We start from the raw sequence: 15,073 nt of genomic DNA, 5'->3' as shown, positions 1-15,073 counted from the left end.
AGCAGAGTGCTGCACGGGTCCTCGGATCTCAACTGTTTATAATCTATACAAATACTCTGCAAGCAGGGACAGAGTGTAACATAACAAAATTTGCGGGCGATACTAAAACAGGTAGGAAAGCAGGCAGTGAAGAGGCGATACAGATTTTACAGACGGATATAGACAGGCTCGGAGATTTCGCCAAGGTCTGGCAGGTGGAGTTTAATGTGGATAATGTGAGGTTATCTTTTTGGCCAAAAAAATAGAAAGGCAAATTATTATCTCAATGGAAAGCAGATTCAAGATGTGTCAGTTCAGAGGGATCTGTAAGTCTTTGTTCATGAATTGCAGAAAGTCGGTACGCAGGTACAGCATGTAATTAAAAAGGCAAATGGAATGTTAGCGTTTATTGCTAAAGGACTGGAGTATAAAAGTAGAGAAGTGTTGTTGCAATTGTATCGGGTGCTGGTGAGACCACATCTGGAGTATTGTGACCACTTTTCGTCTCCTTATTTGAGGAAGGATGTGGAGGCAGTTCAGAGGAGGTTCACTCGATTGATTCCAGGGATAAATGGGTTGACGTATGAGGAGAGATTAAACAGTTTGGTCTGATGCTCGCTGGAGTTTAGAAGTATGACACGGGATCTGATCGAGGTATGTAAAATATTAAAAGGGATTGATAAAGTAAACGTAGACCAAATGTTTCTCCTTGTGGGGCAATCTAGAATGAGATTGCATAGATACAGGTTGAGAGGCGATAGATTTAGAACTGAGACGAGGAGGAACTACTTCTCGCAGAGGGTGGTGAATTTGTGGAACTCGCTGCCCCATTGTATGGGGGAATCTGAGTCATTAAATGGTGCCAAAAGGAGAAAGATGTACTCCTAATAAAACCAGGTCAAGGAGATATGGGGAACAGGCAGGGGCTGGCTTTGAGAGCAGGAACAGATCAGCTATGATCTGATTAAATGGTGGAGCAGGCTCAAGGCACTGAATTGCCAGCTTCTGCTCCTAATTCCTATGTTCCTATAAAAGGGAAGAGAGTCACAAAAGTGAATGTTGGTCCCTTGGAATATGAAACCGGAGAGTTAATTTTGGGGAAACACAGAAATGGTGGAGATGCTAAATCAATACTTTGCCTCAGTTTTCACTGAGGAGAACACTAGTATCATTCCTATAGGAACGGGCAATTCAGAGGTAATAGAAAGGGTGGAACTGAGAGCACTCCACATCAATAGATAAATAGTACTCAACAATGTAATGAGATTGAAAGTAGACAAGTCCCCAAGGCCTGATGGGCGACATCCTAGGGTGTTAAAGGAAATGGCAGCAGAGATAGTGGATCCATTGGTTATAATATTCCCAAATTCCCTGGACACGGGAAAGGTTCCAGTCGATTGTAAAAATGCTAATGTAACGCCCTTATTCAAAAAGGGTGGGAGGCAGAATGTGGGAAATTACAGAGCAGTTAGATTAACATCTGTTGTTGGGAAAATACTGGAATTCATCATTAAGGAAGTAATATCAGGGACATTTGGAAAGTCAATACTATCCATCAGAGTCATAATGATTTCATGAAGGACAAACCATGTTTGACTTATGTACAAGAGGTCTTTGAATATATAACAAGCAAAGTGGATAATGGGGCTCCGGTAGATGTAATATATCTAGACTTCCGGAAGGTGTTTGATAAGGTGCCGCACAGAAGATTAATTCACAAGGTGAGATCACATGGGATTCGGGGTAATTTATTCGCTTGCATAGAAGACTGACTGACGGACAGGAGACAGAGAGTCGGAATCAATGGGTCTTTTTCTGGATGACAAGATGTACCTAGTGGGGTGCCACATGGTTCTGTCCTTGGGCCCCAGCTATTTACAATCTATCTAAACAGCTTGGATACAGGGTTAGAAGGTTCCATTGCCAAATCCACAGATGGTACTAAATTAGGTGGTACAATAAGTTGAAACGAGGAAATAAGAACCTTACAAATGGATACAGACAGGTTAGGAGAGTGGGCCAAAATATGGCAGATGGAGTTTAACGTGGATAAGTGTGAGGCCACGCCCATGCATTTTGGTTGAAAAAATGGAAACACAACTTATTATCTGAATGGAGAGAGACTTCGGGGTGCTCCATTGCAGAGGGATCTGGGTGTCCTCGTGCATGGGCCACAGAAAACGAGCAGCTGCAGCAGGTAATACGGGAAGCAAATGGAATGTTGGCATTCATAGGAAAAGGAACAGAGTATAAAGGTAAGGGAGTGTTGTTACAATAATACAAGGCATTGGTGAGACTGCACCTGGAGTATTGGGCACAGTATTGGTCTCCTTATTTGAGGAACGATGTAGTGGCATTGGACGCAGTTCAGAGGAGGTTCACTAGATTGATTCCACGGGTTAGGGTGGAGGCGTGATTCCACGGGTTAGGGTGGAGGCGTGATTCCACGGGTTAGGGTGGAGGCGTGATTCCACGGGTTAGGGTGGAGGCGTGTGCTTGAGTAGAGTTCTCTTTCTAAGGGCCGGTGCAGACTCAACGGGGCCAAATGGCCTTCTGCTACACCGTAAATTCTATGATTCTATGAGGGCTTTGTCGTAGGAGGAGAGATTGAACAGTTTAGGCCGATACTCTCTCGAGTTTTTAGAAGACTGAGGGGAGAGCTAATTGAGGTGTACAAGGTGCTAAAAGGTTTGGATGAAGTAGACGCGGAGCGGATGCTGCCTCTTGTGGTGCATTGTAGAACGAGACGTCATGGACGCGGTGGTTCAGATGGATAAAGCTCCGGTCTTGTAAACAGCCGATGCTGAGTTTGAATCTCAGAGCTGCCCCCTCCAAATCTTTCGCTCAAAGCAACTCGCTGCAGAAGAAATACTCTTGTTTATTTTATTGGGAAGCACGGTACCACAGTGGTTAGCACTCTGGCTTCACCACTCCAGGGTCCCTGCATCAATTCCTGGCTTGGGTCGGTGACTGTGCGGAGTCTGCACGTTCTCCCCGTGTCTGCGTGGGTTTCCTCCGGGTGCTCCGGTTTCCTCCCACAATTCCCGAAAGACGTGCTTGTTAGGTAATTTGGACATTCTGAATTCTCCCTCAGTGTACCTGAACAGGTGCCGGAATGTGGCCACTAGGGGCTTTTCACAGTAACTTCATGGCAGTGTTAATGTAAGCCAACTTGTGACACTAATAATGATTATTAATATTATTAGTCTTCGGACAAGCGGTAGCGAATTTAAACATGTGAGGAGAAACTACTTCTCCCAAAGGGTTGTGAATCTGTGGAATTCGCTGCCCCAGTGTGCGGTGGATGCTGGGACAGGGAGTAAATTTAAGGAGGAGTTAGACAGATTTTTAATTTTCAATTTAAATGTAGTATATCTGGACTTCCGCAAGGTACCGCGCACAAGGTGAGATCACGTGGAATTAGGGTAATTTATTAGCTAGGATAGGAGAGTAGCTGACGGACAGAAGACAGAGAGTCTTCATATTACCCTTTATTGTCCACCTTTATATTATTCAATCGAAAGACGTTTGGTCCGTTTGCAGAGTTATCGTCTATGCTGTGCAGTGCAGCTGGATTGCAGACACTGCTTTCACTGGACAGGCCCTGCTTATTCCTGCACTTGCACCTGACATACCCTTTTCAACCTCAGGCAAGACACACAACTTCTTTAAATCGGCACTTTTCCTGGGGGTGACTCCCGTCACACCTGTAGCACTCTTCATTACTCCTGAGTTTCTGATTTTAATCTTTTATATCTCTATATTCTCTTGCTTTCTACATTTCTCCGCTCATTAAACCCTATACCCTCAATCTTGGTGCTGCAGCCGTTAGCAGATTCTTTCCAGAGGGGTCGACTTCACCACATCACACTCTTTGAAGCTCGAGAGTGCCTTTTCCTGCACTTTCCATCGCTAGAGCAACCTCCAGCTCCTTCTTCAGGCTTATCTCGGTCTCTGCCAACAGATTCTTCTGTATCGCAGTGTTATTCACTCCACACACTAGACAATCTCTTAACATATCATTAAGGGCAGGCCCATATTCACAATGCTCTGCAATTTGCCTTAATCTGGCCACACAACCTGCTCTCACTTCTCCAAGGGCTCTTGTAGTCGCAGTGAATGTCTACCTTTGCATAAATATCGTGGGCTTTGGCTGGTAATGGCCTTTCACAAGATGAAATGAAATGAAAATCGCTTATTGTCACAAGTAGGCTTCAATGAAGTTACTGTGAAAAGCCCCTAGTTGCCACATTCCGGCGCCTGTTCGGGGAGGCTGTTACGGGAATTGAACCGTGCTGCTGGCCTGCCTTGGTCTGCTTTCAAAGCCAGAGATTTAGCCCTGTGCTAAACAGCCCCTACCGGAGTTAGATATACTAACTCTGTGAAAGTCTTTGTGTCGGGGGCTTCGGCAGATGTCAAACTCCTGATTAAATAATACGTTTGGGCTTCACAGGCTGGAAGTAGTCCGATCGTTTTCTTCTCCTACCGCTTTAGGGAGCACAGTGGCACAGTGTTTAGCGCTTCCACCTCACAGCTCCAGGGACCTGGGTTCAAATCCGGCCTCCTGATTCTGCACGTTCTCCCCAGATCTGCATGGGTTTCCTCCGGGTGCTCCGGTTTCTATTGTCCAAAGATATGCAGGTTAGGTGGATTGGCCATGCTAAATTGCCCTTAGCATCCAAAAAGGATAGGTGGCGTTACTGGGTTGCGATGGATAGGGTGGAGGAGTGGGCTGGGGGGGGGCGGGGTGATCTTTCTGGTGGATGGTGCAGACTCAATGGGCCGAATGGCCTCCTTCTGCACTGCAAATTCTCTGATTCTATAAAGTTCAACAGACATTCAAAATATGGAACCCAATCTTCGGAGTGTTATGGGCCAGGATTTAAAATCTCCAAAGCGTATTATGGAGTTCACCTGGCATATAACCTTTATGTTAAAATTGGGTCGGATGAGCACCCTTCAGGTGTGATTCAACAGTCTTCCCAGACACTTAAATCAAAATAAGCTTTTGTCATGTGAGAATACCTTTCAGAAATGGGTGTTTATCAGTGATGTCAGAGTGTGGGTGGAGCTCTATCAGTGATGTCAGAGTGTGGGTGGAGCTCTATCAGTGATGTCAGAGTGTGGGGTGGGTGGAGCTCTATCAGTGATGTCAGAATGTGGGTGGAGCTCTATCAGTGATGTCAGAATGTGGGTGGAGCTCTATCAGTGATGTCAGAGTGTGGGTGGAGCTCTATCAGTGATGTCAGAGTGTGGGTGGAGCTGGGCTGTCTTTATTGTCCACCTTTATATTATTCAATATTTACTTTCGCTTTGGGCTGTCTGCTGCAGAGTGTCTTTAGTTTCGTTTTAGATTTGGAAAAGCTGCAATAACAGCAGGATGTGTATGAATCTCTGCGAGCTAATGAATGTTCATTTGGTGATTTCAAAGTGGTAACTGCTCTCAGTAGTGAAGTTGAACCTGATGTGTTTCTGTAAAGATGGTTCTTTTGGCCTTATGGATGTTGCAAGAAAAGATTACTTGGAGAGTACTGTATTCTTTGGGGATTTATTGGTGTTGATAGTTGTTAAGATGTTTACTGTGGGTTTATAAAGTGTTAACTGGTTTCATAAATAAACATTGTTTTAATTTAAAAGTACTTTAGCTCTCTGTTGCACCACACCTGTAAAGTAGGCCCGTGTGCTCTCCATACCACAAAGGTTGTGGGTCAGGTGAACTCCATGATACACTTTGGGGCTCTCTAAACCATGGTCCATAACACTTTATTCTACGAACTTAGTTAACATTTGTATAAACACACAGCAAGAATTTCTATCAATTACAAACATAAAGATACCCCGCAGCTACTGGAATCTATGTATCACACTTAATCAATTCCCCCTTAACTGTTCCAATTCAAAAACAAAATCCCATAAACCAAAAGGGTGTGGCCTAGCACTCTGCATTCTCACTTCAATGAGACTGGCTTTTCCTGAGATTCTGACCCCGTCTCACCAGCAAGGTTTAAACCCTTCCACAAAGCAAACTATATCTAAAGCCACCACCAGGGTGATTTTTACTGGAACAGATATTTACAATGAAAATAGAGAGAGACAGGCTAAAACACTTCCGTTCTCTGTCTGAGTCCACAGCAGCCAAATGTGAAAGCGAAACCAAAAACACCTCACAGAGCCACAGCCCAGCTCCACCCACACAATGACATCACTGAAACCATGTGATAAGACAGAAACCTTTCTCAAAGGGGCACTCCCATGACAGGAATTATCAAACAGCTATAATTTGACAGAAATAAGTATTTTGGTGACATTGTTTGTAGGCTGACTTGCCTTTAATTATTTGAACACAATGGGCGGGATTCTCCGTTGGTCGACGTTGAAATCGGAAAAGGCGATTGGGTGGAGAATCAGCTCCAACTCCAAAAATGTGTGTGGGCACCTAATCGCGATTCTCCTTCACCTGACAGCGGTGTAAATGGGTCCGGAACGCACATACAGTAAACACTATTTGCATGTCATTAGCGGGCCCGAACCGGTATTCTCCAGGGCCTCCTCCGATTGGCCATGTTCCCGACGGCAAGGTTCACTTGTGCATTTTAAAACGTGACACCGGCGTGATGGCTGATGAGGGAGAGAGAGGAGGTAGGACACGGAGAGGACCGACGGTGAATTACCGGAGTGAACACTGGCTGGGGTCCTGCCAGAGGCCAGGGAATGGGGAGGAGGGGGCAACAGGCAGAGTGGCCGGGGTGACTTCTCCCCCCCACCCCATGGGAGTGGGATGGTGCGCAGGCACGGACCGCCATTAGGGTGGCTATCTTGCTGCGCACCCACTGACCACCCACCTTGGCCCCTGGTTCGACAGTGACACCGACTGTATGGGTGCCCTGACGACCCATCCATGCAGCCCCACCCACACACTGCCGGCCCTCCCAGGTTATCACGCACTGTAGACCCTGTTGAGGGCAGTGCCAGCCAACGGTACCCTTAGAATCACATCTTTGTCACCACTTCAAAAAATACAATGAAATCAGTGAGACATGACCTTCCTCGCACAAAACCATGCTGCCTGTCGCTAATAAGACCATTCACTTCCAAATGTACACAGATCCTCAGCGGGATTCTCCAACCCTCCGCGGGGGTCGGAGGAACCCCGGGGGGCAGCGCGAATCCCACCCCTCCGCCCCGACGGCGGCTGCCGTATTCCCCAGCGCCGGTTTTCGGGCGGGGGCGGGGGCGGGGTTCCGCCACGCCAGTCAGGGGCCGTTGGCAGCGGCCCCCTCGGCAATTCTCCGAGCCCGATGGGCCGAGTGGCCGTCCGTTTTTTGACCAGTCCCGCCGGCGTGGATTAGATATGGTCCCACACGGCGGGACCTGGCAGGTAAGTCGGCGGGGGCGGTCCTTGTGGGGGCGCGGGGGGATCCGACCCCGGGGGCCGGGGCCCCCACGGTGGCCTGGCCCGCGATCAGGGCGGGCCTGTGCCGTGGGGGCACTCCTTCATTCCGCGCCGGCCCCTGCGCATGCGCCAGAGTACGCCGGCTGATCCACGCGTGCGTGGGATCACAGCCGTCCCTTTGGCGCACGCGCGGACGCGTGCAGTCCCTTCGGCGCACCGTCAACCCCTCCGGCGTCCACCTAGCCCCCGGAAGTGCGGAGAATTCCACACTTTCAGGGACTGTTGATCGGAGTGTTTCGCACCAGTTTCCCCGCTGGCCTGGGGACTTAGTCTCGCGAAAGGAGAATCCCACCCCCTGTCTCGGAGAATCTTTTCCAACAATTTCACAATCACTGACGTCAAGCTCACTGGCCTATGATTACCCGGATTATTCTTGCAACCCTTCTTAAATAACGGTACAGCATTGGCTATCCTCCAATCCCCTGGGATCTCACCTGTGGTCAATTAGGAAACGATGGTGTGTGTGGGGGGAGAATAGTTTTTATGCGGCTCCAGCTTGTCAGCCTTTGGGTGCCAATCGTGAAGACCGGCGAATCTGGCACCATTTCTCGGTACACATCGGTACCAACGACATAGGTAAGAGAAGGGACGGGGGTTTGAAACAGGAATTTAGGGAGCTAGAGTGGAAGCTGAGAACCAGGACAAACCATGTTGTCATCTCTGGTTTGTTGCCGGTGCCACGTGCTAGCGAGGTGAGGAACAGGGAGAGAGTGCAGATAAACACGTGGCTGCAGGGATGGTGTAGGAGGGAGGGTTTCAGTTACGTGGATAATTGGAGCACATTCTGGGGAAGGTGGGACCTGTACAGACAGGACGGTTTGCACCTGAACCAGAGGGGCACCAATATCCTGGGAGGGAAATTTGCTACAGCTCTTCGGGGGGCGGGGGGGGTTTAAACTAATTTGTCAGGGGGCTGGGAAAACGAGCTGTGTCCCAGAAGCCAGTGTCGAGAGTAGTGAGGTACTGAGGAGGGTATCAAGGTCGCAGGAGTGTACCGGCAGACAGAAAGGTGGGTTTAAGTGTGACTACTTCAATGCAAGGAGCATCCGGAATAAGGTAGGTGAACTTGGAGCGTGGATTGGTACTTGGGACTACGATGTTGTGGCCATTACGGAGTCGTGGATAGAACAGGGACAGGAATGGTTGTTGGAAGTTCCGGGGTATAGATGTTTCAGTAAGAGTAGGGAACGTGTTAAAAGAGGTGGAGTAGCATTGTTAATCAAGGATAGTTTAACGGCTGCAGAAAGGCAGTTCGAAGGGGATCTGCCTACTGAGGTGATATGGGCCGAAGTTAGAAATAGGAAAGGAGCGGTCACGTTGTTAGGAGTTTTCTATAGGCCCCCAAATAGTAATAGAGATGTGGAGGAAGAAATTGCAAAACAGATTATGGATAGGTGTGGAGGTGCCAGGGTAGTTGTCAATGGGAATTTTAGCTTTCCAAATATTGACTCGAACCTCTATAGGTCGAACAGTTCGGATGGGGCAATTTTTGTACAGTGTGTGCAGGAGGGTTTCCTGACACAATATGTGGATAGGCCGACAAGCGGGGGGGGGGGGGCACATTGGATTTGGTACTGGGTAATGAACCGGGCCAAGTGTTAGATTTGTTTGTGGGAGAGCACTTTGGAGATAGTGATCACAATTCGGTGTCTTTCACTATTGCAATGGAGAGGGATAGGGCCATACAGCAGGGTAAGGTGTATAATTGGGGGAGGGGTAATTATGATGCGATTAGGCAAGAATTAGGGAGCATAAGATGGGAACAGAAACTGTCAGGGAAAGGCACAAATGAAAAGTGGAGCTTGTTCAAGGAACAAATACTGCATGTCCTTGATAGGCATGTCCCTGTCAGACAGGGAGGAAATGGCCGTGTGAGGGAACCATGGTTCACAAAAGAGGTTGAATGTCTTGTCAAGAGGAAAAAGGAAGCGTATGTAAGGATGAGAAAACAAGGTTCAGTTGGGTCGCTTGAGGGTTAGTTACAAGGTAGCAAGGAATAAGCTAAAAAAATAGGGCTTAGGAGAGCTAGGAGGGGCCATGAGAAGTCCTTGGCGGGTCGGATCAAGGAAAATCCCAAGGCTTTTTACTCTTATGTGAGAAATAAAAGAATGACCAGGGTGAGGTTAGGGCCGGTCAAGGACAGTAGTGGGAACTTGTGCATGGAGTCAGAAGAGATAGGAATGAATACTTTTCTTCAGTGTTCACCAAAGAGAGGGGCCATGTTTTTGAGGATGAGAGTGTGATTCAGGCGGGTAGGCTGCAGGAGATAGATACATAGAACATAGAACATAGAACAATACAGCGCAGTACAGGCCCTTCGGCCCACGATGTTGCACCGAAACAAAAGCCATCTAACCTACACTATGCCATTATCATCCATATGTTTATCCAATAAACTTTTAAATGCCCTCAATGTTGGCGAGTTCACTACTGTAGCAGGTAGGGCATTCCACGGCCTCACTACTCTTTGCGTAAAGAACCTACCTCTGACCTCTGTCCTATATCTATTACCCCTCAGTTTAAAGCTATGTCCCCTCGTGCCAGCCATTTCCATCCGCGGGAGAAGGCTCTCACTGTCCACCCTATCCAACCCCCTGATCATTTTGTATGCCTCTATTAAGTCTCCTCTTAACCTTCTTCTCTCCAACGAAAACAACCTCAAGTCCGTCAGCCTTTCCTCATAAGATTTTCCCTCCATACCAGGCAACATCCTGGTAAATCTCCTCTGCACCCGCTCCAAAGCCTCCACGTCCTTCCTATAATGCGGTGACCAGAACTGTACGCAATACTCCAAATGCGGCCGTACCAGAGTTCTGTACAGCTGCAACATGACCTCCCGACTCCGGAACTCAATCCCTCTACCAATAAAGGCCAACACTCCATAGGCCTTCTTCACAACCCTATCAACCTGGGTGGCAACTTTCAGGGATCTATGTACATGGACACCTAGATCCCTCTGCTCATCCACACTTTCAAGAACTTTACCATTAGCCAAATATTCCGCATTCCTGTTATTCCTTCCAAAGTGAATCACCTCACACTTCTCTACATTAAACTCCATTTGCCACCTCTCGGCCCAGCTCTGCAGCTTATCTATATCCCTCTGTAATCTGCTACATCCTTCCACACTATCGACAACACCACCGACTTTAGTATCGTCTGCAAATTTACTCACCCACCCTTCTGCGCCTTCCTCTAGGTCATTGATAAAAATGACAAACAGCAACGGCCCCAGAACAGATCCTTGTGGTACTCCACTTGTGACTGTACTCCATTCTGAACATTTCCCATCAACCACCACCCTCTGTCTTCTTTCAGCTAGCCAATTTCTGATCCACATCTCTAAATCACCCTCAATCCCCAGCCTCCGTATTTTTTGCAATAGCCTACCGTGGGGAACCTTATCAAACGCTTTGCTGAAATCCATATACACCACATCAACTGCTCTACCCTCGTCTACCTGTTCAGTCACCTTCTCAAAGAACTCAATAAGGTTTGTGAGGCATGACCTACCCTTCACAAAGCCATGCTGACTATCCCTGATCATATTATTCCTATCTAGATGATTATAAATCTTGTCTCTTATAATCCCCTCCAAGACTTTACCCACTACAGACGTGAGGCTCACCGGCCTATAGTTGCCGGGGTTGTCTCTGCTCCCCTTTTTGAACAAAGGGACCACATTTGCTGTCCTCCAGTCCTCTGGCACTATTCCTGTAGCCAATGATGACATAAAAATCAAAGCCAAAGGTCCAGCAATCTCTTCCCTGGCCTCCCATAGAATCCTAGGATAAATCCCATCAGGTCCCGGGGACTTATCTATTTTCAGCCTGTCCAGAATTGCCAACACCTCTTCCCTACGTACCTCAATGCCATCTATTCTATTAGCCTGGGGCTCAGCATTCTCATCCACAACATTATCTTTTTCCTGAGTGAATACTGACGAAAAATATTCATTTAGTATCTCGCCTATCTCTTCAGACTCCACACACAATTTCCCATCCCTGTCCTTGACTGGTCCTACTCTTTCCCTAGTCATTCGCTTATTCCTGACATACCTATAGAAAGCTTTTGGGTTTTCCTTGATCCTTCCTGCCAAATACTTCTCATGTCCCCTCCTTGCTCGTCTTAGCTCTCTCTTTAGATCCTTCCTCGCTACCTTGTAACTATCCATCGCCCCAACCGAAACTTCACACTTCATCTTCACATAGGCCTTCTTCTTCCTCTTAACAAGAGATTCCACTTCCCTGGTAAACCACGGTTCCCTCGCTCGACGCCTTCCTCCCTGTCTGACCGGTACATACTTATCAAGAACACGCAGTAGCTGATCCTTGAACAAGCCCCACTTATCCAGTGTGCCCAACACTTGCAGCCTACTTCTCCACCTTATCCCCCCCAAGTCACGTCTAATGGCATCATAATTGCCCTTCCCCCAGCTATAACTCTTGCCCTGCGGTGTATACTTATCCCTTTCCATCATTAACGTAAACGTCACCGAATTGTGGTCACTGTCCCCAAAGTGCTCTCCTACCTCCAAATCCAACACCTGGCCTGGTTCATTACCCAAAACCAAATCCAACGTGGCCTCGCCTCTTGTTGGCCTGTCAACATATTGTTTCAGGAAACCCTCCTGCACACACTGTACAAAAAACGACCCATCTATTGTACTCGAACTATATATTTTCCAGTCAATATTTGGAAAGTTAAAGTCTCCCATAATAACTACCCTGTTACTTTCGCTCATATCCAGAATCATCTTCGCCATCCTTTCCTCTACATCCCTAGAACTATTAGGAGGCCTATAAAAAACTCCCAACAGGGTGACCTCTCCTTTCCTGTTTCTAACTTCAGCCAATACTACCTCGGAAGAAGAGTCCCCATCTAGCATCCTCTCCGCCAACGTAATACTGCTCTTGACTAGCAGCGCCACACCTCCCCCTCTTTTGCCTCCTTCTCTGAGCTTACTAAAACACCTAAACCCCGGAACCTGCAACATCCATGCCTGTCCCTGCTCTATCCATGTCTCCGAAATGGCCACAACATCGAAGTCCCAGGTACCAACCCACGCTGCCAGTTCCCCTACCTTGTTTTGTATACTCCTGGCATTGAAGTAGACACACTTCAAACCACCTACCTGAACGCTGGCCCCCTCCTGCGACGTCAAATCTGTGCTCCTGACCTCTATACTCTCATTCTCCCTTACCCTAAAACTACAATCCAGGTTCCCATGCCCCTGCTGCATTAGTTTAAACCCCCCCAAAGAGCACTAACATGCTCTAACATAGATGTTCTGAGGAAGGATGTATTAGCAATTTTGAAAAACCTTAGGGTCGACAAGTTCCCTGGGCCAGATGGGATATATCCAAGGATTCTTTGGGAGTCAAGGGGTGAGATTGCAGAGCCTTTGGCTTTGATCTTTGGGTCCTCACTGTCCACGGGGATAGTGCCAGAGGACTGGAGAGTGGCGAATGTTGTTCCTCTGTTCAAGAAAGGGAATAGGAATGACCCTGGTAATTATAGGCCAGTTAGACTTACTTGTTGGTCGGTAAGTTAACGGAAAAGGTCCTGAAGGATAGGATTTATGACCATTTGGAAAGATGCAGCTTAATCCGGGATAGTCAACACGGATTCGTGAAGGGTAAGTCACAAATTTGATTGAATTCTTTGAGGAGGTAACTAAGTGTGTAGATGAAGGCAGAACAGTTTATGTCGTATACATGGATTTCAGTAAGGTGTTTGATAAGGTTCCCCATGGTCGGCTCATGAAGAAAGTAAGGTGGTGTGGGACAGAGGGAATTTTGACCAATTGGATAAGTAACTGGCTATCACATAGAAGACAGAGGGTGGTGGTGAATGGAAAATTTTCAGGCTGGAGACCAGTTACCAGCGGTGTACCACAGGGATCAGTGCTGGGTCCTCTGCTATTTGTGATTTTTATCAATGACTTGGAGGAGGGGGCTGTAGGGTGGGTCAGTAAATTTGTTGATGACTCCAAGATTGGTGGAGTAGTGGATGAGGTGGAGGGCTGTTGTAGGCTGCAAAGATACATTGATAGGATGCAGAGCTGGGCCGAAAAATGTCAGATGGAGTTTAACCCTGATAAGTGCGAGGTGATTCATTTTGGTTAAGAAAATGTGAATGCGGATTACAGGGTCAACGGCAGGGTTCTGAGGAATGTGGAGGAACAGAGAGATCTTGGGGTTCATGTCCACAGATCTCTGAAGGTTGCCACTCAAGTGGATAGAGCCGTGAAGAAGGCCTATAGTGTGTTAGCGTTTATTAACAGGGGGCTTGAGTTTAAGAGCCGCGGGGTTATGCTGCAACTCTGGTGAGACCACATTTGGAGTAGTGTGTGCAATTCTGGTCACCTCACTATAGGAAGGATGTGGAATCATTGTAAAGGGTGCAAAGGAGATTTACCAGGATGCTGCCTGGTTTGCAGGATAGGTCTGATGAGGAAAGGTTGAGGGAGCTAGGGCTTTTCTCTTTGGAGCGGAGGAGGATGAGAGGCGACTTAATAGAGGTGTATAAGATGAAGAGGTGGAGGCATAACTATAAGGTTCCGGGTGGGAGATATAGGAGGGATGTCAGAGGTCGGTTCTTTACTCAGAGAGTGGTTAGGGTGTGGAATGGACTGCCTGCTGTGATAGTGGAATCGGACACTTTAGGAACTTTCAAGCGGTTATTGGATAGGCACATGGAGCACACCAGAATGACAGGGAATGGGATTGCTTGATCTTGGTTTTGGACAAAGCTCGGCACAACATCGAGGGCCGAAGGGCCTGTTCTGTGCTGTACTGTTCTATGTCCTATGTTTCTCATTAGAATCGATTGTGTTCCACATGGCGCTGGTGCTAGCCCATTAACAGGAGCAGAATTGGTGCAGATACGGCGCCACTTTTTCTGCCGTTATAGTCCAAAGATACTGCCTGAGCGTCAACACTTCGTCTCAGAAAGGGAGAAGCTCACCCAAGGTGTTTTTTATTTCGTGTGACGAGTCGAAGGTGCTTCCGATTATCCTCATCGCCAATGTAGCATCTGAGTGATTGGCACCACCTGGTTTGAAGAACAAGTGACTTACCAGGATAACTGCATATATATAGAGTGCTAGGATGTGTTACCAGCCTCTGGAGCTCCAGGGTCGATTCTACCCAGGAAAGCCCAGGCTTAGGCTCGGGCTCCACACGCTACGCCTTGATTGGCCGATCGGGTCACATGACCTTTCGAAGCCACGACCCATTTAAGGGGCCCGCTGCTACTATCCTAATTCCAGGGTGTCTCAGAAGCGGCTGCGCTGAAAGTGGAGATGATTCCGTGGCCATTATAAAAATCAATTGCTTCTTCCTCCATGGCATGTTGTCTGTCATCCTTTGACTCTGCAATGTTCTTCTCTGTTCATGTTGACTTCTCTTTTACAGAACGACCAACTTTGCTCACGATCTTTCAGGATTGGCATCGTTTGGCGGAATATGTTCAGTTCTAAAATCTGGAGGAGTAAACTCGGTAAGCACCCAATTTCCCTCAATTCCTCACGCCTGTGGTTAACACAACATCCTTGTCAAAGCTCAAACTCCTCATCACTGTAATATAAAATGATCAGCTTGAGGGGAGGATATGACCATGAGGTTTCAGTTCTGAAGG

At 47.6% G+C, this 15,073-nt stretch overlaps 1 protein-coding gene across 1 annotated transcript in view; it reads left to right on the top strand.

Annotated features, from left to right (window-relative positions):
- LOC140409443 (disintegrin and metalloproteinase domain-containing protein 12-like) overlaps positions 1-15,073 on the top strand; it is a 128,607-nt gene that overhangs the window by 29,139 nt on the left and 84,395 nt on the right. Inside the window, exon 3 of the mRNA XM_072497876.1 lies at positions 14,851-14,935. Within this exon, the coding sequence (XP_072353977.1) occupies positions 14,851-14,935 (85 nt within the window). The remainder of the gene's footprint in view (positions 1-14,850; positions 14,936-15,073) is intronic.

The sequence above is a fragment of the Scyliorhinus torazame genome, chromosome 3, assembly GCF_047496885.1.
Source record: "Scyliorhinus torazame isolate Kashiwa2021f chromosome 3, sScyTor2.1, whole genome shotgun sequence".
NCBI classification, from domain to species: domain Eukaryota; kingdom Metazoa; phylum Chordata; class Chondrichthyes; order Carcharhiniformes; family Scyliorhinidae; genus Scyliorhinus; species Scyliorhinus torazame.
The sequence above is the reverse complement of the archived record's forward strand: the minus strand, read 5'-3'. Positions and strand labels throughout refer to the sequence as shown.